At 47.3% G+C, this 22,852-nt stretch overlaps 1 protein-coding gene across 1 annotated transcript in view; it reads right to left on the reverse strand.

Moving 5' to 3' along the window:
- The window catches only part of GSDME (gasdermin E), a 44,686-nt gene that overhangs the window by 6,883 nt on the left and 14,951 nt on the right, over positions 1-22,852 (reverse strand). The window contains exons 4-8 of the mRNA XM_072650952.1: positions 15,422-15,593; positions 14,191-14,311; positions 9,280-9,462; positions 6,272-6,399; positions 1,976-2,171 (exon numbers count right to left, since the gene is read on the reverse strand). Of these exons, the coding sequence (XP_072507053.1) occupies positions 1,976-2,171; positions 6,272-6,399; positions 9,280-9,462; positions 14,191-14,311; positions 15,422-15,593 (800 nt within the window). The remainder of the gene's footprint in view (positions 1-1,975; positions 2,172-6,271; positions 6,400-9,279; positions 9,463-14,190; positions 14,312-15,421; positions 15,594-22,852) is intronic.

Here is a 22,852-nt window from a genome sequence, read left to right on the forward strand (position 1 = left end):
GCACACAGTAGTCGCTTAATTAATGTTAGTTTGATTGACACTCCAAAGTCCCTCGGATGGTGGTAGTGCTTGGGGCCTCAGCTTTCAGACCCGGCCCCCTCCCCACTGCACTGCCTGCAAAAGATAGAAGCTGGAGGCTGTGTGCCCAGGCAGGGGCATTCCAGAGCTCCAGGGAGTGCCTTGGAGGAGGAGCCAGGTAAGGCCATGGTCAGACTCTGGACATGACTGACTGTCCAGATCCCAAGTGCCTGAAGCCAAGTCCAGATGAGGCCCAGGGACCCAAGGAGTTCGTGGACCAGAACAGTGTCAAACACAACCCTATGGATGATGAAGTCCCTCGGGATGTCAGTGGAGAAATGAGGAGAGGGAAATCTTAGACCATAGTGTGAAAAGCCAGAGACGTGACTTACCCAAGGTCACACAGCTACAGGGGGCCTGGCTAGAGCCCAGTTTTCCTCATTCTCAGTCTGGCTGTGATTCTGCTAACCCACTCTACACACAGTGCCTCTGTTCTTGGTTCTCCAACTGACAACTTTTTTTCAGGGGGAGGCACCCCCCCAAGTTTCCCTAGTGATGCCTTTGAGGGAAAACACCAAGGAGCTGAAGGAGGCCCCCTTGGGGCTTTTCATCCCTTCTGGGGGCCAGAATAGAGAACAAAGTTTCCTTTTAGAAGGTTTCCAGTCCTGAGAGAGGCATCTCTTGTGAGCTGGGAAAAGGGCCAGGGGGAGTCCCTGGCAGGCCCTCCATGCCAGGGACCCCCCGACAGGGCAGTCACTCAGGAGGGGGCCCGCCAGGAGCTTCCATGACGCCTTTCCTTGTTCTCCCATGGCTGGCGTCCTCCCTCCAAGCCTGATTAACCATTCAGCCTGTACATTTACTGTAGATAAGCAGTGTGCATTTGTATATGTGTTTGTAGCCTCCCTTCAATTGAATGTAAACTCTCTGTGAGGAGGAATGATTTCATTCTTTGTACCTGGATCCCTGGCACCAAGCTTGGCACTTAGGACAAAGGGGGTCCTGAATAAATGCTCACTGACTGACTGACTGACATCCTTGCAGGAAGCCATGCTGTTTCCTGTCCTGGGTCCCTTTTCCTCAAGGCTCCTGGTGGTGGGTGGCTGAATGAATAAGGTCCTTCACCTGAGGCACCAGCAGCTTCAATAACGCAGGCAGGGAGGAGTCCCCACCCAGGTGACCCAGATCAAGTCCCCCAGCTCCCAGGGTCCCTGATGACCCCTACCATGGGGAGACTCCTCAGGATGGCTCAGAATCATTCCCTGATTTGGTGTGGGATGGTACTGGGGTGTAGCTAGAGCAACCTGGCTTTTTTTCCACTGTGGGAGGGATGGAGATCCACCCTCAGGAAGAATAGAGGAGAAAGCCTTCCTCTGTTCTAATGAGCAGACTCACCAGCTGTGGGTAAGATTAGGGAGGCAGATTAGGCTTCACATCCAGGAAAAAATGTTGAATAATGAGAGCTGTCCAAGAACGGACCAGCTCGGACCTTGGGTTCAGATTCACTCTACTGTTTACTACCTGTGTGACCCTAGGCAAGTTACTCTATGACTCTAAACCTCTGGCTCCTCATTTGTAAAGGCCACAAGTGCCTTTCCAGCTTGTAAATCCATAACTGCAAGGTTCTCTTACTACTGTGTGACCTTAGATAAGTCACAAATTACTGGAGTACAGTTTCCTCATCTGTAAAATAGAGAGACTTTCAGTGTCTTTTCTCACTCTAATCTCATTAGATATGGTAGAGGGATTGATTCCTTTCACATATGGGTTGCACCAGTCTGACTCTAAGTTGCCTTCCAACTCTCAAATTCTGTGATAAATCTATGATCTTCTGCCCTGGTGATCTGTACGTTCTAGCTCTCCCAGAACAATTAGAATGGGCGTGGCAGAGGACCCACAGAGTGAAACTCAAAGGCAGTTTTCTGGGCACTGGGCACAACTTTGGGTTTCTTTCTCATACCTGCCAGAGCACTGATGAAGAAATGGATGGTGGACAGCAGCTCCTGATTGCTCTGAGTGTCTTGCCACACCAGCAAATCCTTCTGCACTTGGAGTCCTGCCAGCCCCAGGAAGGTAGTGAGCTGCCTCTGCTGGAGAGGGCTCAGCTCCATGAGTGTCGTCAGCTTCGGGCTCCCACCTGTGACAATGTCATCAAGCTGCAGGTGGAAAGAAGGCAAGATGGGAGATATGTGGGCAACCAGAAGCTTGTTCATTTCGAATTCAAGCCAGCTGATAACTCTGGGCTGGCATGGGGACTGGGAGCCCGGCAGCTTTTGAGAGCAAAGAAATATTAGAAACTGGCTTTTTCCGTGCTCCTACACACACACACACACACACACACACACACACACACACACACACACACACACACACACACACACACACACACCCCTCCCTCTATAAAAACATACGCAACATGAATATTTTAGAGACTATGACTATTTTTAAATAATCAAACCCTGGGAAGGAAGTCCCTTATGGAAACTGTAGGTTTAAAAGAAAAAAAAACTTCCCATAAGCATCATCAATTTAAGAAAAGAAAGGCAGGGGTGACTAATTTTCTATAAGGAAGAAAGATGCAGAACAGGAATGAAACCCAAAAGAAGTGAGGCTGCAGAACCTTCTGCATCAGGCAAAGGCAGCTGATGGCGAACAGGAAAGTGTTTTGCCTGTCTGTCTAAAACTCACAGCTCTAACTAGTTTCGACAACAGGAGCCTGAGGGGGCATCTGAATCCAGCTAATCAGTTCCTCTGGAGAAAGAGTAGCCAAAAAGGGGTGGGGAAAGCTGGTTAGAATCCCCTCGAATCCACCCCCAGGCCTCAAGCACATCTGTTCACTAATGGATTAGTGCATATCACTTCCCTCATGCCAACTCTGCATGGCAGCCTAAATCCCCGCTTTCTGCTCCCAGTGTACAACACTCCATTTCCTGCCTCCCGACCTTTGTCCCCAGGCAGAAACCCTCCTGCCCTTCACTTCTGCCCTCAAGGCTCGGCTCAGGTGTCACCTCCTCCAAGAAGCCTTGCACGATTCTTCCTAACCCTAAATGCTTTTCCCCCTGAAATTGTTTTGTATTCCAATATTTTCCAAACACTTCTCTGCATTCATAAAGAGGGAGAGTGATGGAGAGAGCTGTCCTCAAAGCTCCGAAGCCCAGGGTCGGGTCCTGCCTTGGACACAGACTGCTGTGTAAGCTCTCAGGACTCTGGACCAGTTTTCTAGTGACAGAGAAGGTGCCAACCTGCACTAAGAGAAGGAGTTTTCTCACCTGGAAGTTCTCTCTAGCAGTGAAATCACAGGGTTAGACGTAGTTTTCATCTGGGTTCTGATCATCTGCAAAATGACCCCCTGAGACCCTCCAGGCCATCCAGCTCAAGAGCTAAGATCCTCTGGTTCCCAGGCTGAATCTCCCCCCACCCCCAGGAGAATGACTTTTGGTTTTTGTGCCCCAACAGGTGCTTAATAATTGCTTAGTGGAAAAGAGACTTCCATTTTCCAGGAGGGGAATCCTAGCCTCTCTATATTGAGGTTTCCCCACCCATTCTTTCCTTTCCAGCATGAGCTGGGGCAGGTGTACTCTTTACTCCAGGGTGGGGGGTTCTGGGAGGGAGGGAGATGGCAGGAAACCTGCTGGACATTTCTCCTTGAAAGGAGAGCTCTTTGGGGATGTAAGACTCAGGGAGCCATTCAGCTGTAACAGGGTGAATGGGGGCCAAACAGGGTGAGCAGGGCATAGCCCCGTCAGGTGCCAGGTGCTTTATTATAGCTTCAGCCATGGGCTGAGGGTGAAGCTACCAGGCTCCCTGGCACAGTCTGATTTCAACAGGAAGAAAACATGGAAAGCCTTTTAAAGGAATGGAAAGGTATTAAGTCAGAGCTCCAGCAGCCTCTGAGAAAAAAAGTTAATTAAAAATCCGACTGATTTACTTTCACCAGTCAGTCTCTTGAAGTGAATGAGAGCTGTCTCCAGGGGCCAGAGAGGAGGTTGTTTGGCATCTGGCTGGCCAGCTTCTGCCGTGGGCACATGAGGACTTTCGGGAACTTCACCCTTACCAGCAGAATAACTAAGAAAGAACAAGGTCCAACTGCCATTATTCTCTTTGTTCCCAATAAAGCCAATGGGGCTTCCTGGCCCTGCTGCCCACCCCTCCTCACTGTGCCTGCCATGCCAAGTCATGCTGCCGGGGTGGGTAGTTAGCCCTTAAAGAAATAAAGAGTTAGGAAGGAAAGCAGCAACCCAAATTACATAGGGATAGACAGCAGCAGCAGGCAAATACATGGGATCTCAGATCTAGTGCTGAAAGGACACTTAGAGGTCATCTAATCCAATCCCTTCATTTTACAGGTAGTAAAACTGAGGTCTAGAGAGCTAAGTGGCTTTTTCCATGGAGTCAGGGGCAGAGAGCACACTCCAGAAGGTCAAGGTCAGCTTGTCATCAACCCAGGCTCAGAGTCTGGCCCCTAATCAAGGACATAGGCTGAAATAGGGTCTAGGAACAGAAACTCATTGATAAAGGTAACTCCCAGGTGAAGAAACTTCTTCCACCAATGCAGGTCAGTACCTTCCCTGCACCTTAGAGCCTTGGTTGCCTAGAGAACAAGGAGGTAAGTGAATTGCCTAGGGTCACACAGCCAGGATGAAGGAAAGGCAGGACTTCAATCTAGGTCTTCCTGGTTTTGAGGTCAGCTCTCTAGTCACACAACACACTGTCTTGGTCACTGAGTAAATGCTGAATATTTTTTTTCATTCCTTTCTTCCTGCTCCCAGCATATACATGACAAATAATCCCCAGAGAGATGGTGTCACAGAATCTTCAGGGACCCTCTATTCCAGCCTGTTCCTAAAACAAGAATCAATCACCAAATGCTTGTGAATTACTTACTATGTGCCAACAATTACTTACTATGTGCCAACAACTACTCATTAATCACCTAAGTGCCAGCAACTGCTTATTAATCACCTACTATGTGTCATATGGCTTATTAATTACCTACTATGTCCAGGCCTCTGCTAGGTGCGGAGGATACAAAGACAAAAACAAAATGAAAGTCTGTCCTCAAGGAGCTTGCATTATTTGTGGGGGGGGAGAAGGGGGGAACAACATGTACATAGATAAGTTTAGACAAAACAAAGGAAATAATCCTAGCCGTGTTTATATAGTGTTTGATGGCTTGCAAAGCGCTCTGGGAATATAATCTCATTTTATCTTCATGACCCTGGGAAGCAGGCGCTATTATTATCCTCATTTTACAGGTAAGTGAACTGAGTTAGAGGTTAAATGACTTGGCCAGGGTCACACTGAGGCCACATTTGAACTCAGGTCCACCTCACTCCAAGTTCAGCACTCTCTCCACCGTACCACTTAGCTGCCTTTAATAGATAAGGGAATGGAAGCAATGGCAGCTGGGGGTGGGGCAGAGAATCAGGAAAGACCTCAAGTAGGAGGTAGCATTTGAGCTGAGATATGAAGGGGTTCTCAGAAGCAAAGATGCACTTCAGGCATGGAGCACAACTTATGCAAAGGTAAAGAGGTGGTAGATGGAGTCAGGCATGAGGAATAATTGGTAACACAAATGGGGGGGGCAGTACTTAGGACTGTATGATCAATGAGGTCCCTTCCAGGTCTAGATTCTCTTTCTAGAACTACAGAAAGTGATGCCCACAGAGATTAAGTGAACTGCCCAAGGTTACAGTGACAGGTATTAAAAATCACATGTCAAAATGCATCAGCAAAACTTTCTTCTTCACCATTTACCAAGAAGGAACCCCTCCACATAGTGAGGTAGCCAATTCTACATCCAAATAGATCATTTGGGGAGGGAGATGAATGACTCTTGGCCCTTTGATCCCCATCTTCCTGGCAGTGGTAACCAAAGTAGGGTATGAAAGAAGTATGGAAGGGACCCTGGATTTGAAGTCAGAAGATCAGAAAAGAAAATGTCTAAAGCTAGAAGAGACATCAAAAATCACCTAGTCCAAACCCCTTAATTTACAGATGAGGAAACTGAGGCCCTGAGTTTAAGTCCCTCTCTCCCTACCTGTATGACACACTCTCTTCTCTCTTGTACACACACACATACACACACGGAATGAGAAGGATGAATTAGGGAAACTGTGACTTCTCTTTTACCTATGCATCTATTTCTCCCTAAGCCTTGAGTCTGGTTCAGTTGAAATCTTTTCAAAGCACCTACTTTATGCTAGTCACGGTTGAAAAAATAGAAGTCATGAGGCTCTAAGGCCCTTTCCCTTACCACGGTGTCCAGGGCCACCACCAATTCATCGTTGAACAGGATTTCCCAGAGGATTTCACACAGAGCTGCTTGGTGATGCCCTGACAGCTCCACAAAGGGACGGAAATTCCTCTCCAAGAGCAGCATCCCTGTGGAAGCAACCAGAGCACGTGGCCTGGGTCCCAGCCCACACGAGTCTCTGCCAGGAGAGAACAGGGGCTCTGGCTTTCCCCAGCCCTTGTCATCCTCCGCTTCAGCGGCATTTCCCACACTGGGTACATCAGACTTGGGCCAAGTGGTCCTCTCCAAGTCTGCAGCTTTCTGCCGGGCTAGAATATGGCCAGATCCCACCCACAGAGCAGAGGAAGAGACAACATTGACCTTAAAGCTTCATTTTTTTTTTTTTTTGTGAGGAGCAACTACATGGATATTAATTGGGTCAATTACTTGTGAATTCTGGAAAATTCTGTTCTATTTGCCTCAGTTTCCTCATTTGGAGGCAACAACCTCCCTGGTTTGTTGTGAAGAAGCCTGGCACATTGTAAGCACTATATAAATATTAATTATCATTATTAAAATATATGCATATAAAATTTATCACACACACACATATAACTCTGCATCTACTTTGCACATGTTTTGTATCTTTTTGGCCACATGTTGTTTTTCCCCAGTTAAATACAGCATGTCCCCAAAGTCTTCATGTTGTTTTAAGCTTTGTTAGCTTTAATAACTTAAAATGGCATGAAGATTTTGAGGACACCCTGTACACATTCCCTGAGGGCAGAGACAATTTGGTTTGTCTTTATATCTTCAGCACCTAGGAGAGCGCTTAGCAAATACTGAGAACCAAGGCTGGAGTGGATCTCAGGACACCAAGGACAACTCTAGTATTTTTCAATAAACTAGAGGCTGAGGGAGACGAGGTAGAAGAGAGTAAGACCTTGAGGTCACCAGGTCCATCCCCGTGCCTGCCTGCTTTCTTGGGCTTCTGAAAGGGGACAACCTCGCAGGCCCATCAGGTTACAAGGATGGTACCGGGGAGGTCTTGTGTATTCTTACAGCACAGGTTGGCGCTGTGGTTCCCCCACTGTTGAGACAGTACCTTGTTATTTCATTTAAGTAGCTGTGGAAATCCGTACCACCCAATGACTGCCCTCCCATGAGACCAGCCTCCCCCTGGACTGGGAGATCTTCCACCATTCAGCCTCCAGCTTTAAATGTAGACATTTTCTCCAAAGAAATAGAGCACCAATCCCCAGAGACCTGAAGGGGCCTCAGTCTTCTTATAACACAGTCTTATGGGTGGTTGGAGCCATCTAGAACAATCCATTGGCTAATCTAAACCTAATGCATCCCTTAGTACTGGGCACAAGGGACCTGGGTCAAGTTCATCCACCTCTGTCAGCTAGTTACTTTTCCCACCTGTAAATAAGGGGGTTACACTAAGTGACATCTTAGAGAAATCACTGGAAGAAAGGCAGCACCCAGAACACCTGGCTTCCAATTATGCCGCAGACACTATTAGCTCTGTGACTTTGGGTAAATCACTTAACCTATCTGCCTCAGTTTCCCCAATTGTAAAATAGGGATAATTAGTGCACCTACCTCATAGGTTTGTTGTGAGAATAAAATAAATATAGGTAAAGGATTTTGCAAACCTGAAAGTGCTGTATGCTAAGTGGCACAAATGGATAGAGTGCCAGGCCTGGAGATAGAAAAACCTGGGTTCAAATTTGGTCTCAGACACTTATCAGCTATGTGACCTTGGGCAAGTCTCTTCACCCTCAGTTTTGCCTCAGTTTTCTCATCTATAAAATCAGCTGGAGAAGGAAATGGCAAACTTCTCTAGTATCTTTTCCAAGAAAACCCCAAATGGGGGCCCAGAGTCAGAAGTGACTGATAAAAATGATTAAACAACCAAGTGCTACATCCATGTCAGCTATTGTTACAGCTTCAGATCTAAATCATGGATCCTCCCAGTTGGATGGCACCTCAGCCGTCCTCTAGTCCAAGCTTTTCCTAGAAAAGAATCCTCACTCCAACAGACCCCAGTGAATGTTCATCCAGTCTTCCCCAGAAGGCTACCAGTGAGGGGGAAGTCCCTCTCTCCCTAAGCCTCTCACTTCACTTGGGGACAGCACATAGGGTTGCGGAGACCATCATACTCTGTTCTGTTGTCCCCACCCCAGATCATTCTCTTGGTCCCAACTGCACAGTTGTGCATTTGCTTTCACTGTTTTGGTCTTTAGGGCCACCTTATTTCTCATGAACATAACTGGACTCAGACACCAACATCCTGAGATCCCAAGTTCTCCTTTATTTTTGTCCCATCTCTAGTTCTATTTCCCTATGCCCCTCCCTATCCGCAACCCAAACCTCTCCAGATACAAAAGGGTGGAGGCAAAAGATGTGTTAGTAATGGCTGTCCAGTCTCTACCAGTCTGCCCAGCCAGATCTTTCCCTGCCATGTAGAAAATGATCTGAAAGGGCCCTCTGTGAGGATGACAGTGTGGTGCTGGTGCTGGTGCTGGCAGCGAGGCCAAGAATGGAAGAAAAACAGATGCACAAGCCCATGCTGCCGCTCCTGCTGGTGACTGGCTATTCTTAGCAAGGCTTCTGTGGTTTAAAAAGAATTTTAAAGCCTCCCATCTCCATTAAAAAATAAAATTAAAAAAACCTCATCCTTTCTTTATAAGGAATCCAAGACCTGAAGTCTCAGAACTATGGGAATCACAGATCTAGAGAGCTCAGAGATCATCCCATCTAATCCTCTCATTTTACAGATGAGCAAACTTAGGTCAAAAGCTTTAAGAGGCTTGTTCAAGATCCAAAGGTGGGATTGAGAGCAGGAAGGAACCTCAGAGGCCATCTGGACAGACCCCCTCACTTGAAGACAGCATTAATAAAACATCTACATTTAAAAAAATAAAAATAAAGTGAGCCATCACATTAACCATTTGGCAAGGACACTTCCCAGCATGAGTGCCAACTTAGCCACTAATTAAGTCATACGCTGCTCATAATACCGTGTTTTAAGGAGCTTAATGGGCCCTCAGCAGGCATGAGCTTTGCAACCTCAGAATTCCCATCCACAGCATCCAGCATGAAGGGGAACAGGAGCTCTCTATAGATTCCAGCATCCAGGTGATCATGGCCATCTGTACTCTCCTGCTCAAAGCCGCCTTGCTTCCCGTGTAGCAAGCAGAATTCTGTGGCATAGGATATAAGAAAGATAGCCAGTGGAGTCAGTGCTAACGGATGTGCCTTAGGGGGAAAGGGGGGAGGGTGGCATGTGTCTGAAGCATTCTAGTTTTCCCCTGGTTGTCTCTTTCCTGCTGGGAAAAAACCTATCTACCTGTGTGGACACCACCATCTGGGCATTCACTGAGCAAAGAAGGGGGCATAACTCAAGGGCAAAGCAGGCTATCAGACAGGAGCTGCCAAGGAAGGACCCAGGTTGTGCATCACCCTCCCATAATAATGTAAGCTCTCCAAGGGCCAGGACAAAGTGTCCAGTTAAATAAATGTTTGTTCAACTGAACTGAGCTCTGGTCCTGAACCTAGCAGTCAGCTAGGTGGCACCATAGTGGATAGAGTGCCAGGCCTGGAAGACTCATCTTGAGTTCAAATATGGCCCCAGACACTTACTAGTTATGTGACCCTGGGCAATTCAAAAGGTTTATTCTAGTTCCCGGACTCAAAAGATAGATGGAAGTTTAGGAGGGGGCTGGATAAGCCTCCAACCCAGATCAGTAAATGCACAAGGACTAAAAAATCAAAGGCCAAGTTTAGCCAAAGAGCCAAGTTTAGCAGGCAGAGTGCTGGACTCAACACAAGGAGACCTGGTGTGTGTGACCTTGGACAAGGCCCTTCATCGTCAGAAGACCTTCGTTCGAAACCAAACCCGTGTTCAAATTCTACCTTGCCACTCACTAACCTGCATAAATTTGGGCAAGTCAGTTTTCCCCTTCTCTGGGGCTCAGTTTCCTCATCAGTAAAACAGGAGGTATTCAGTGAAACATTTGCTGAATTAAACCGAGCAGACACTGGATAAACAAAGTCAATCAGCATTGATTAGCTCCCTATTACTTGTAGGGCACAGTTCTAGTTCTTGGGCACATAAAGATGAAATCAGACAGGGTCTTTCTGGGCTCTCAGGGAGCTCAGTCTCACAGGGACAGGTAACACAGAAGCAGAGATCACCATAATGGCAGAAAGGAATGGCCAAGGAGGATGAAATGGAGAGTCAGGGAGACAAGTTCATATCCTGCCTAGGAAATCTTATGTAACCTTGATCACATCTCTCAGCCTCTCTGAGAGGAGAATTCTTGTTTCCTTCCTCATCTGTAAAATGCCAAGGTGGAACCATGGCATGAATGACGCGTAAGCATTCTCTAAAGAAAATAATGATCAGAATAAGACCTAATATTCCTATGGTGATTGGAGGTTTACAATGCATTATGTAATTCAGTCCTTATGGTATCCCTATTATTGTCCCCATTTCGTAAATGAGAAGATCAAGTCTCTGAGAGATCCAGTCCCTTGTGCAGGGTCACCCAGCCAAGAGATGCTGGAGTCAGGATTGAGTCCTGTTTCTCCGGCTGAAGGTCGCAGGGTACACCCCAGTGTCTCTCTCCGTTACCATCTTCAGTCCCTCAGGGGTGCACGTGGAGCAGTCGGGAGCAGGTAGTTTACTTCTATGAAAGAGTGGTGATTTGATCAGATCGCAGCCAAAGTGAGTGAGCAGAGACTTTGGGAAGAATGCTTGAGTGTAAGAACTGGGGGACCGCTGAACTCATTGCCAAAAGGGACTCTCAGCTTTAGGTCTTGGGAAAGGGGAGGCAGCTCCTTCCCAGAATGGTTTTGGATTAGCTCTGGCCAGAGGCGGGGGATGAACTAGTCTCTGGTGGTCCAGTCTGGTCCAGTCCAGCCCAAAGACCATATTATAGAATGTAGAACTAACTATTCAGAATGTTCCATGGCAAGAGTGACTCCAAACACAGATAGAAAAAACCCACAACAGGATGCCAACACTCAGCTGCCAGTCATACTGAACAAAGACTCTGGACAAACAGGCAATTCAGTGATGGGAAAGCAAGGACCCCACATGAGAAACAGAACCACCTTCCTGAGTCCAGGGCATGAGAAAGGAGCCAAAGGAAAGGAAAGAAATCCTGGGGGACCATCTCCCCATAGCACAAAAACGAGTTTATTTGCAAAGAAAAGAGAAGGGGGAATAAAGGCTTGGAATTGAAATGCAAACAGGGGACCAGCCCCACACGAAGCAGGGAAAGCCCCCAAAACCCCTGACCAGGGTGGGGGGGTGGGAACAGGATTCAAGGTCAACTATACAAAACGACAACAAGGTCAGAGCGTCCCCAGACTGCCTTCCAGCTAGGACGGCTCTGTCACTGGTGAAAGTATTGGCTTTTTCAAGTGAATGACCAAGCTTCAGGTGATTCTTTGGGTAAATAAAGTCTTTCCAAGAAAGTTTAGGGTAGTGGAAAGAACTAGATTTGGAACCACATGACCTGGGTTCAAATCCCACTGATGTTACTTGCTACCTGTGTAACCTGGGGCAAATATCTTCCTCTCCTAGGTCTCAGTTTCTTCCTCTGTAAAATGAGAGGGCTAGACTAGATGGCCTTGAAGTCCTGTTCCACGTCTATGCCCCAGGATGATGCACATGGAAAGCTTTGTCCAAGGGAAGGGAAGCCCTCAACAGGTATCCATAAGAAAGGGAGGACACATGTGGTGGGTTCCCCCTCAGCATGCACTGCATAGACACAGCAGGTGCTGGGGTGGGAATGAACTGATCAGGGCTGTGCTTTCTTCTCAGGGCTGAACTCCAGGAGTTCCACACAGTCTCTGAAATGCTGCACCCACTCTGCTGAACAGCCCCTTAAGATAAATCAGCAACCTTCAAGGGTGGGTCCAATTCTGGGAAAATATCCAAGTGGCAAACCAAGGCTAGTAGATAGAAGTATGATCAGACTGGGCGATATTCTATTTAGGATGGAAGAAGAAGGGAAGGAAGGAGAAAGGGAGGCGAAACATAGAAGGAAAGAGAGAAAAGGGAGGAAGAGGGGTCAGAGGAGGGGAGAGAAAGAAGACCTGGATGTTGATAAAGTTGGTTTGCTTATTTTCCTAAGGGACTCACATTGGCTCAGTCAGTCAGTTAACAAATTTTGTAGCCTTCCCTTCCAGAAGAGAGGATTTAGAGGTGGTGTGAGCCACAGGTCCTTATAGTGAATAGGGAGTTTCTTCCCAAGGTAACAATTGGAACGTGGCACTCCTCTGAACCATCCCTGATTCCAATTTGATTCAACAGACATTTTATTAACTATCTATAGTGGTCAGGACACCATCCCAAGCGCTGGGGTAGGAGGAAAGAGACAGATAAGAATAAGGTTCTTTCCCAGTTCTTGAAGAATTTATAGTCTAGGAGGGAACATGAGATCACAGGACTGAGAGGTGGAAGGTACCTTTAAATGGGGCGGTCCCATTCTATCACATGAGGGTTGTCTTTGGTTAGTAGCGGTCAGTATTCAATCAAAGGATCTATGTGGGAACTGCCACTACCCCCTCCCTGTCTGAAGGAGATATGACTGAATCTCAGAGATCAAATAGCTAATGTCAGAAGGAAGATTTGTACCCAGCGCTTCCTAACTCCAAACCCAGTACTGTCTCCTCTTGTTAGGCTGCCTCCTGCCTCTCTAGTAGAGACAGAGACCCGGCTTCTCATTTCATAGGTGTATATGGAATTCCCAGGTATGGAAACTCCCTCTACCAACACAGGCTAGCATCTTCTCTAACTTAGACTTGCCTAGAGCAGTAAGCAGTTAAGTGACTTGCCCAAGGTCAGAGACACATTGGAGGCAGTACACAGGTAACGAAGGGAGTATCTGTGGAGAGGAGGTCCTCTTCTGATGCCATGAAAGTGAGCTTGGGACCTGGAAGACCAGGAGATTGGCTAGTCTTATCCACCTAGATGGACCAGTCAAGGTTCAGCCTGGCTAATATTAGAGGATAAGCTAACCACCAAGGTGGCTTCAGGATAAGGAATACCTGAGACTGGGCAGGGGAGGGAGGGAGAGATCATGGCAGACCAGAGATGCCCACTGGGGGCTGCCACCTTCCCCTCCCAAACAGCTAGATCTTCACCTTCCTTACTCGGGACTTCTCAGGGACCCTCCCCTGCGAGAACTGGACAAGCTCTTCCTCTCCTATGTGCATCCTTATTTGGATGGAGGGCACTGTGCTCTGTCTTCTGGTCATCCTCCTTTTCCATTGATGCCACCTTCACAGCACTGCTCACCATCAGGCACTCAGGCCTCTGGCTGGACCATTGCAGCTGCCTCCCTCACACCTGCTTTCCTTGATTCCAGCCTCTGCTCTTCTGCCAAGGTGCTAAAACTAACTCAGATCTTCCTGATTCAAAGTCTAGCACTATGACACCTAGGCACATAGTAGGCACTTAACAAATACTTCTTCAATTTTTTTAATTATATGCTGTACATCTCCAGAGGGCAGCTAGGGGGTGCCATAGTGCACAGAGCACGCAGCCTGAAGTCAGGAACACTCATCTCCCTGCGTTCAAATCTGGCCTCAGATACTTCCTAGCTGTGTAACCCTGGGCAAGTCACTTAACCCTGTTTGACTCAGTTTCCTCACCTGTAAAATGAGCTGGAGAAGAAAATGGCAAACCCCTCCAGTATCTTTACCAAGAAAACCATAAATAGGGACATGAAGAGTCAGACCTGAATGAAAAATGACCCAACACAAACATCTCTAATAGAATGTAAATTCCTTGTGGGCAAACCTCTCGCTTGTTTGGTGTTTTCTTTCATCTTTATCCTCGGCATGGTACGCTGACATACAGTAGGTATCCACTAAGCATCTGCCGACCTGAATCAAGTTGCCCATGGGCCACTCACCGAACTGGCCGTCCTGCTTGATGAACAGCTCCAGGACCCTGTAGGCGATAGGGGTGGACCCCGGGATCTCAAGGACCACGTTGGAATCTCTTATCACATTCCCATCTTCGCTCACAGAAACCTGAGGGAGAGGGAGGGGGCAGCAGGGAGTGGGGGGGGGAGTAGGGAGGGAGAGAGAGGGGAAACAGGGAGGGAGGGAGTTTATTCCTCCTCTGAAGCCACCTCGAGTTCATTAACTCCCAGCTGCCAGGCCTGCTGGCACCAAAAATGAGATTTCAGGCTCGGAGGAAAATAAAGTTATGCCTGCGGCCCAAAGGGATGAGGGGTCATGCAGTGGCACCAGTCCCCTGGGCGAGGTTTATTGAGACAGAAAGAGGCAGCGAGACAGGAGAGTGAGAAAGAGTGAGAGAGCGTATGTGTGAGACAGACTGTGAGTGTGAAAGTAAGTGTGTGTGGGAGTGAGTGCAAGAACGGAATGTGTTTGAGAGACCTAAATGATCTGACAGGTCCTCCTTGTTCCTTTGATCTGGTCCCTTTCCAGTCAGGGTCAGAGCCCACAGCCAGGCCATTTCACCACTCTGGGACCCCACTGGCCTGCTTTCCTCAGGCAGGCCCCCAAGCCTCTCCCCTCTGATTCTGGGCTACATCTGCTCCCAGCTTGCTCAAGTGCTAGAAAGGTCCCCTGAGACTTGGCCTCATGGGCGCTACCTTCCAGACACATGAGCCAGAACTATACGGTTTCATTCAAGAGTGAATGTTTCAGGGCTGTCGAGGTCCCCCAGCAGGCTGGAGGGGTGGGGGAAGCCAAGGCTTCCTCTAGGCCAAAGTCTGTGAACTCCCCTTGCTTTGCCCCAATCATACCAGGTAGGCAGTCGACTCTCCAGCCTGGGCATACAGCCAACCTGGTCATGGCAACATAAGGTTTCTTTTGTTGATCACATTATAGCTAAGAAGGGAGATTTTGAGTCCTTGGAATGACAGGTGCCATGTATCCAAGAACATTTTAAATGAGCATGCCTCCCTCACTCGGAACCAAAGACCCTCAGTTTTGGCAGGGACTTTAGGGAACATGTAGCCCCTCCCATGTCGGGACAAGTACCTCTGGCCAGGGATCATCCAGCCCTGGGCCACCAGGAGGGCATTATGAATGCCCCTGGAGCAGCCCTCTCCCCACAGCACCAGCCTCCTCAGACTCCTCTCCCTCCCTGTTGGGTCCAGCTTGGGGCGTTACCTTCACCCTCTTGGTCTTGAGGCCCACCATGCCACCACATTTCTCTTCTATCTGGACATGTTCAGAGATCACACACTTTTGAGTTGTCACGATCTTTTGTATCAAGATGCACAGGACCTCATTCTTCCTCTCCAGAATTTGCTGCAGCAAAGGACTCTTCAGATTTATCTTCCTGGAAAAGAGAAACAAGCGTAAGTGTCCCAGGGTTGCATCGGAGCCCTATGGCCTTATGAATCTTCCCCTTTGACAGAGCAAAGGGACTTGGGAGGAAGCCTGTGATGGCCACGATAATTTATTGGATAGCAATTTCGTGGGAGGTAATCCAGTCGAAACAATATAAACCAAAATTTAGTGAGGCCAATTCAGCACTCCCAGGCAAGCTAAGGATGCATGGGGTGGCTTCATGTCGCTCCCCACCCTTCAGCATTGACTGGGATTGAGAGGGGGTTCTCTGGGCTCTACTGCTCAGCATTGCTTGGGCACATCAGGGAACCAAAGGGAGGAGAAAGGCAGAGGATGACCGACGGACCCTCAAAGAGCCAGTCATCTACCCCCAACAGCTCTCATGTGAGTCAAGCCCTAGGCCCCCAGTCAAGTTCCCAAACTTCTACTTAATATGGTCCAAAGAAGAGAAGGCTGGAGGATGGCATGACCTCCCTCTTCCACTTACACAAATGGAGAAGGGCAGATGGATTCGTCCTCCTCCACATCCAGGACAAAATGAGGGGAAACAAGCAATACTGTGGACCTAGGCCTGGGACTGGAAGGTCTGCAGAACCTGGGTTTGGTTCAGAGTATCATAAGGAGGAACCTCAGAGAGATCCCCAAGGTAAACAGCGAAGGAATGGAAGGCTTGAACAGTTAAAGAATTAGTCCAAGCACATACTGGCAGCAAGGAGCACAGGTGGGTTCTCCAGGCAATTTCAAGCTGGAGGAAGAGAGGCTGAGCTTCCAGAAATAAGGAGGTGATAGTCCCCCTGGACTCTGCCCCGGGCAGACCATAACTACAGACGAGGTCCACTGGTGGGAGCCATGTTTGAGGAAGAACCCAGACAAATGAGAGGGCAACCAGAATGGTGAAAAGCCTGGATCAGGATCCTTTGAGAAACTGGGGCCTTTTAATATGGAGAGTTTTAAAGGAAGAGAAAACTCAGGACATGATGGCGGCTGTCTTCAAATATCTCGAGGAATACCAAGTGGAAGAAAGATTAGCTTTGTCCCATGTGGTCCTAGAATGGACAACCAGGAAACATGACTGAAAGCTGTGAGAAGTCAGCTGAGGCCTGTTTCTCTGATTCTTCACTGTAAGAGCTGTGGGATGGCCTGCCGTGGAGACAGAGGGCTGCCACCTCCCACCTCCATCACTGGAGTGGTGACTGGATGGCAGGAACTATCCCCCTTTTGGCTCTGTAGCCATAGTGCGTGACACATAGTAGGTGCTTAATGAGCTCAATGATATTCAGGCTCAAGTTGGACTAGATTCTGTCCAGTGACTCCAAACCCAACCCACTGTCCTTCTTATTATTCCAGAAACAAAGCTGAAATGATCAAATTTAACAAAAAAAATCATGGTTCAGTAAATGAAAACCAGCAAATGGGACCTGGTTGTCACTAAGGATACCAGACAGTTGAAAATTAAGGGGAAAACCAGGTTTCCAAAGTACAGCCCATAGTTCTTTTTTGAATATCTTATCAAGCCCCAGAAAGGGTTAATTGCAATAAAGGTGAAAAAGGCATTTGAATTGATGCCAGTTAGGACTTGAGGTGCATGTAACTTGGTACATTTGAATAGTCTGCATTCAGATGTCTATTGAGGGGCACGTGGACATTGGAAAAGTTGGCAGAAAGGGGCTGGGGAGACCGAGCCTACATTAAAGAGACTGATGTGAGGGTTCCCTAAACTACAATCCAAGCTCCTAAGCATTCATTAAAACACCTACTAGGTGTTAGGCACAAGAAATCACCCCTGTCCTCAGGAAGCTTATATTGTCCTGGACAGATAAATTATCTTATCCTTTCCTACCCAGAAAGGAATTGCCTCAATCTTCCAGGCAGACTGACCAACAGTGAGGAAGGAGGCGTATCAGAGGAAAAAAGATACATACATATCAGCTCAACCAAATCACGGTACAGTAGCATCATGGAATGTTGTCATCCTATAGGAAACTGTAACCCTGCAGAATTCAGAGAAGCCTGGGAAGACTTAGAGACGCAGATGTGGAAGGATGGAAGCAGGACCAGGAAAACAGAATACACAGGGATTCATTGTTCAGTCGTGTCTGACTCTCTGTGAGGTTTGGGGTGTTCTTGGCAAAGACACTAGAGTGGTTTGATATTTCCTTCTCTAGTGTGTCCCCATTTTACAGATGAGGAACTGGGGCAAATAGGAGTTAAGTGACTTGCCCAGGGTCACACAGCTAAGAAGTATCTGAGATCAGATTTTTACTCAGATCTTCCAGATGCCAGGCTCAGCACTCTGTGTACTACGGCGCCACGTAGCGGCCCCTCACACAAGGACTACAACAATGTAAATGGAAAAAAACACCAAAAAAGAGAAACAAAGCTGTGTGCTTATAGTGCCCTCCAGAGGACAGACGATGAAGCATCCTATCTACCTCCTGGCAGAGAGAGGATCCATTCAACGTGCAGAATGAGATAGATTTGACTTAGACATGACCAATTTGGACATTTGTTGTGCTGGACTCTGCAGATTTGTTGTAAGGTGATACTTGTTTTCAGTTGGCAGGGAGGGGAGAGAGGGTAAATTATGCTTATTAATTAAAAAAAAGTAAAATAAAATGATCCACTTAAAAATAATTATAAAGTTGCAAAATTCTCTCTCTTTCTCCCTTCTTCACACAGGTCTCCACCTTTCCTCTGAGGCGGAATACTGCATACACTTTCACACTTGGTTGATTTTGCTTATGTGTTTTTTTTGCTCTGTGTTACAAGGGATGTTTTTTTGGAAGGAGTTGGGGAAGACACACACACAAACACACAGATTTGGAAATGAAAGCAATTTTAAAATATAAGGGAGCGATAATAATCAAAACCCCAAACCAAATGGACCAGTTCTTTGCAAAGCCTCCCTTTGTGAACTTCAGAGAAGGTCCCTTCATGCCCCTCCCCCTCCCTCTGCCTCTGTCACAGCCAGTTCCAGCTTTTGGCTCATTCTTCAGCATCTATTCCCCTCAATCAGACATTTTACAGACTTATTTCCTTCTACTTCCCCCAGCAGACAGGAAAAAAATTGTATTTCACAGACAACCCAATTCAGACACAAGTTTTGCCTCAGGTGCACATAAATAATGGCAGGGAATTACTGGAAGGCTTTCTCTCAGGAATTTAGAAGTGATGCTACTCAGTGGAGCTCACCTGAACTCCACATGCCTTAAAAAGAAGCTACCAAGAACTTTTCAGCTGTTGTGGACCTATTTAAGGACAAATGAAAAAACGAACACCTCAAACTTCCAAAATGAAGTTTCAAAAGTTATGCAGTTATGAAAATTTCTAGCTTCGAAATCCTGTTGTTGTCACTACATGAACTTGAGCAAATCATTTCCCAGTGCCTTACATACCTGTAACTGCCCTAGGCAAATAACAAGTAACCACAGGTTTGGGGCATGATTTTCTCATCTGCAAGGTGGCAGGAGTTACACTATATGACTTGCATGGTCCCTTCCAGCTCTGCTCCAGGAGTGCCTGGCTCTTTCCACCATCCCAAGCCATGAAAAGTTGGTGATGAGGTGCAGCCAACACAGAACAACAGCTTTCCTTCACCATGATGACCCCAGGTCACAGCTGGAAGGTTCACAAGCTCAGACCCAGTTCTGAGGCTGGCCCTTCTGGAAGCCTCCTTTTGATGGCTCACAGAGATCCCAGAATAAATCATTCTGTGGCTAAGCCTATCACAGTAATTAGCACATGGAAAACAGGACACGTCCAATAAGCCTAGGCAGACTAATTTAGTCTTTACCCAGCCTCTTAGGATAGATGGATAGATGGATGGATGGGCTGGGGGTGAAAGGACCAGCATGAAGAAGAAAAGCAGTTACCCCAAGGGCGTTCATTTCCCAGGTTCTAGGTTAATGGGGCTGGGGGCATGTGGCAGTGGCGGCTGCTGCTGCTGCTCTTACATCGCCTCCTCAAGGGCCCTGGCAGTGTTCCTGATTTCCTGATCAGGGTGTCTTGGGCCATGTTCCCCAGGACGGTGCTGCCACCTTTTGGAAATTCTGAAGGATGGACAAATCTGAGATTTATCCTTTCTTTTCACGGTCCTTGTTGTGAGGGGAAACAAAGTTGAGTTTAAATCAACAACTCATCCCCCACATACTCTCTGCCACTTGACCAGAAAAGTTATGGGCTCAGAACTGAGAGAGATCTTAGTGGTCCTAGAGTCTAATCCTCTCATTTTACAGATGAGGAAAAGGAGGCAAACAGACGTTAAGTGGCTTGCCCAAGGTCACACAGCTAGTATCTGAGGTGAGACACGAACTCTAGTCTTCTGGACTCCAGGTCCAGCATTCTATCCACAAGACCACACTGCTTCTCTTGACCCCTGCCAAGAGTATTTCTAAGCAATCCCAAAGAGGAGCAGAGAGGGCTGCATCTCTAGCTGGTGATCAGTCAGTCTTGGTGGAATGAGTGACTCACTGGGCACAGCCCTTCTTAAAGACATGATCAAGAATGTGGAATTCTGCCCATGTCAATGTCCCAAGACTCCTGGGGAGTGGCTGGTCAGGGTATTGGGGAGGCTGAAGTTATCTCCAACAGTAAATAAACAGCCAGCCTTCCTTAGTCACCCAGGAGGCAGAGGGCAAAGGCTAACTCTTCTTCACTGAGGAGAAAATTAAGCCCAAGGATGGTGGTCCAGGGACAGAGACCAGCACCATAAATCATGACCTAAAACCAAGGACAACACACAGCGGCCATGAAGGGAGATGGGCTGAAAGATGAAAGAATGGGCGGTTGCATTTCAAGGCCAGGGGCTTGGTGCCTGAAGAGAAACTCAGTTCAGTTCTCAAGGTCTCAGCTTCATCAGATGAGGAAGAAGACCTGGACTAAGCAGGCCTCCATGGTCACTGACAGCTCTCAGTCCTTGATCCTTCTGGGAAAAAGGTGGGGAAAGAGGGTGTCCTGATTTAACAAGGGACAAGCAGTATGGGAGAGGGGACACAGCAGTCCAAGGGCCCGAGTTTGAATTCCAGTTTTGCCACTTTGTCACTGTGTGACCTCTTTGACCTCAGTTTCCCCATCTATAAAACGAAGAAGACTCTGAGGTCCCTTGTAGCCTACTCCATCTAGCCTCCATTTCCTCCCAAGGAAAATGAGGAGGTTGGACTTGGTGACTTCTCTAAATCTGATTACATGGAGAGCAAAAAAAAAAAAAAAGCTATTTGTGAGTTATCAGGTCAGATCAGAAAATAAAGCTGTCAGGACTAATTTTTTTTAAAAGCTCAGAACTTCAGGTGGGCAGCAACATATAGGACCAGATATCACCAAATAAATACCTAGATAATACAACAATCTGGAGTACAACTTTATGGAATTAAAAATGTCTATTTATAAAACATTAATATTCTAAGGTGGTCCTCATCATGTGTTCCCCTCAATGTTGCATACTATGTATACACCATGCCAGCCTCTAATTCTGACCCTGAGAGGAGAATACATTCCCAAATTCAGGATATTCAATAAAGCTTAGCAACAAAGACTAGATGTTGAGGTAGGCTGTGGTTTGATCTCCTTTCTCCATAAATTTCAGCATCTCAGCCTCATAGAATTTCATCACTCCAATCCCAAAGTGCACAGACTCAGCTGCCCATCCTTTCCTCTACCTGTGACTTGTCCATGACATGACCCCATCCAGTTGGTACACAGCCCTTGCATCTCCAGGTCCCTCACTCAGCTAGAGGACCTTTCTTCCACTGGAGGTCATAGACACCTGTCTCCCCATTTCGTTCTGTTCCTTTAGACCAATGTTGGCCCTTGTGAGGTTTCTTAAGAACTTTTATCAGATTGTAAGCAAGGAGAGGAAGGGAACAAGGAGGCTCCTTCCTGGTCCTTCATCTTTTCTTTTTTTCTTCAGACCAGGGGCATCATGGACCCTTCTGGCAGCCTGGTCAAGTCTATGGACCCCTTCTCAGAACCAGATTTTTAAATACATAAAATAAAATATAGAGGATTAGCAGCAAACCACTGTATTGAAGCTGTTATTAAAAAGTTCACAGAGTCCAGGCTAAAAATCTCTACTTAAGATCCAGCAATAACTAATCAAAAAGTTGTCATTTATCCTCTGCTACATGCTTGGCAGCTGGGATATAAAGACAAAAATGCAACAGTCTTGCCCTCAAGGGGCTCGCCTTCCATGGAATGTAAGGACAAAGTTCCACCAGGATAACAGATGGGGGCACATCCTTCAAAAAGGACTAAGGACTTTCCAAAGCCAAGCTAAACTCAGGTTATCCAGCAGCCTGAAGGAACAGAGGCGTTGGGGTGGGGGTGAGGGGATAGGATTAGCCACAGGTGGTTGGGAGAGGAGAGCTAAAGGTGTTCCCTGACCTTGCCATCCTCTTGCTGAATTTGTCACTGAACATACTACCTCAGGTCCACCTGGATCTGAGTGGAAGTAGGGTGGAGGCCCAGGCAACAGCTGGCTAATGGGGTACCAGGTGGGGGTGGGCAGCCCAGTCAGGGAGCCTAGGAAGCTTACTGTGGCCTTTGGCCATTTAGCGTGATCAGGTTGGTATTTATTAGCTTGGTTACTCTACACTAGTCATCAAACACCAAATATCTGTAAACAGTAGAACAATGGACACTGAATTCCAGATTATCCTGTTTGTGAAAGTGACCAAGAGAAAGCTGGGGATGACCAGTATCTCAGACATCAACTCATTTCAGTCACTCATTTTACCCTTTAGGAAACTGAGGCCCAGAGATGGGAAATGACTCATCCAAAGTCACCCACCCTATTCCCACCAGAACGAAGACTAGAGTTGAGGTTTTCTGTCTCATCTGTCTCATCCCAGGGCTCTTTCCACTCAGGATTCCATACTGCCTGGTGTGGTGCCAAAGACCGAGGAACAAAGTATGGACGCTAAAGGAAAGGGTAGAGATTCTAGCCAACAAGGGATCTGGGGATGAGCCCATTGGAACAAAGTGAGAAATTTGTGGTGTGGATGTGTTCCTGGTGTTCTCCCTTACCTGCATGGTAAACTTGTGATCTATGTAAAGAAAAAAATCAGCTTGCAAGTACGTATGAGTGTGATGTGGAAATGCCCATTTGAGACGACTTATGAATGTCCTTTCAAAAAAATTTAACATCAGTGCTACCTGTGAGCTCTGGGTTAAGACTCACTGTCCAGTCCTTCAAGGAAAATCTCTCCATCCAGGAATCCTTCAGACCCTCCACTACCCCCTGAAGAACAGCTG

The sequence above is a fragment of the Notamacropus eugenii genome, chromosome 3, assembly GCF_028372415.1.
Source record: "Notamacropus eugenii isolate mMacEug1 chromosome 3, mMacEug1.pri_v2, whole genome shotgun sequence".
Lineage (NCBI taxonomy): Eukaryota > Metazoa > Chordata > Mammalia > Diprotodontia > Macropodidae > Notamacropus > Notamacropus eugenii.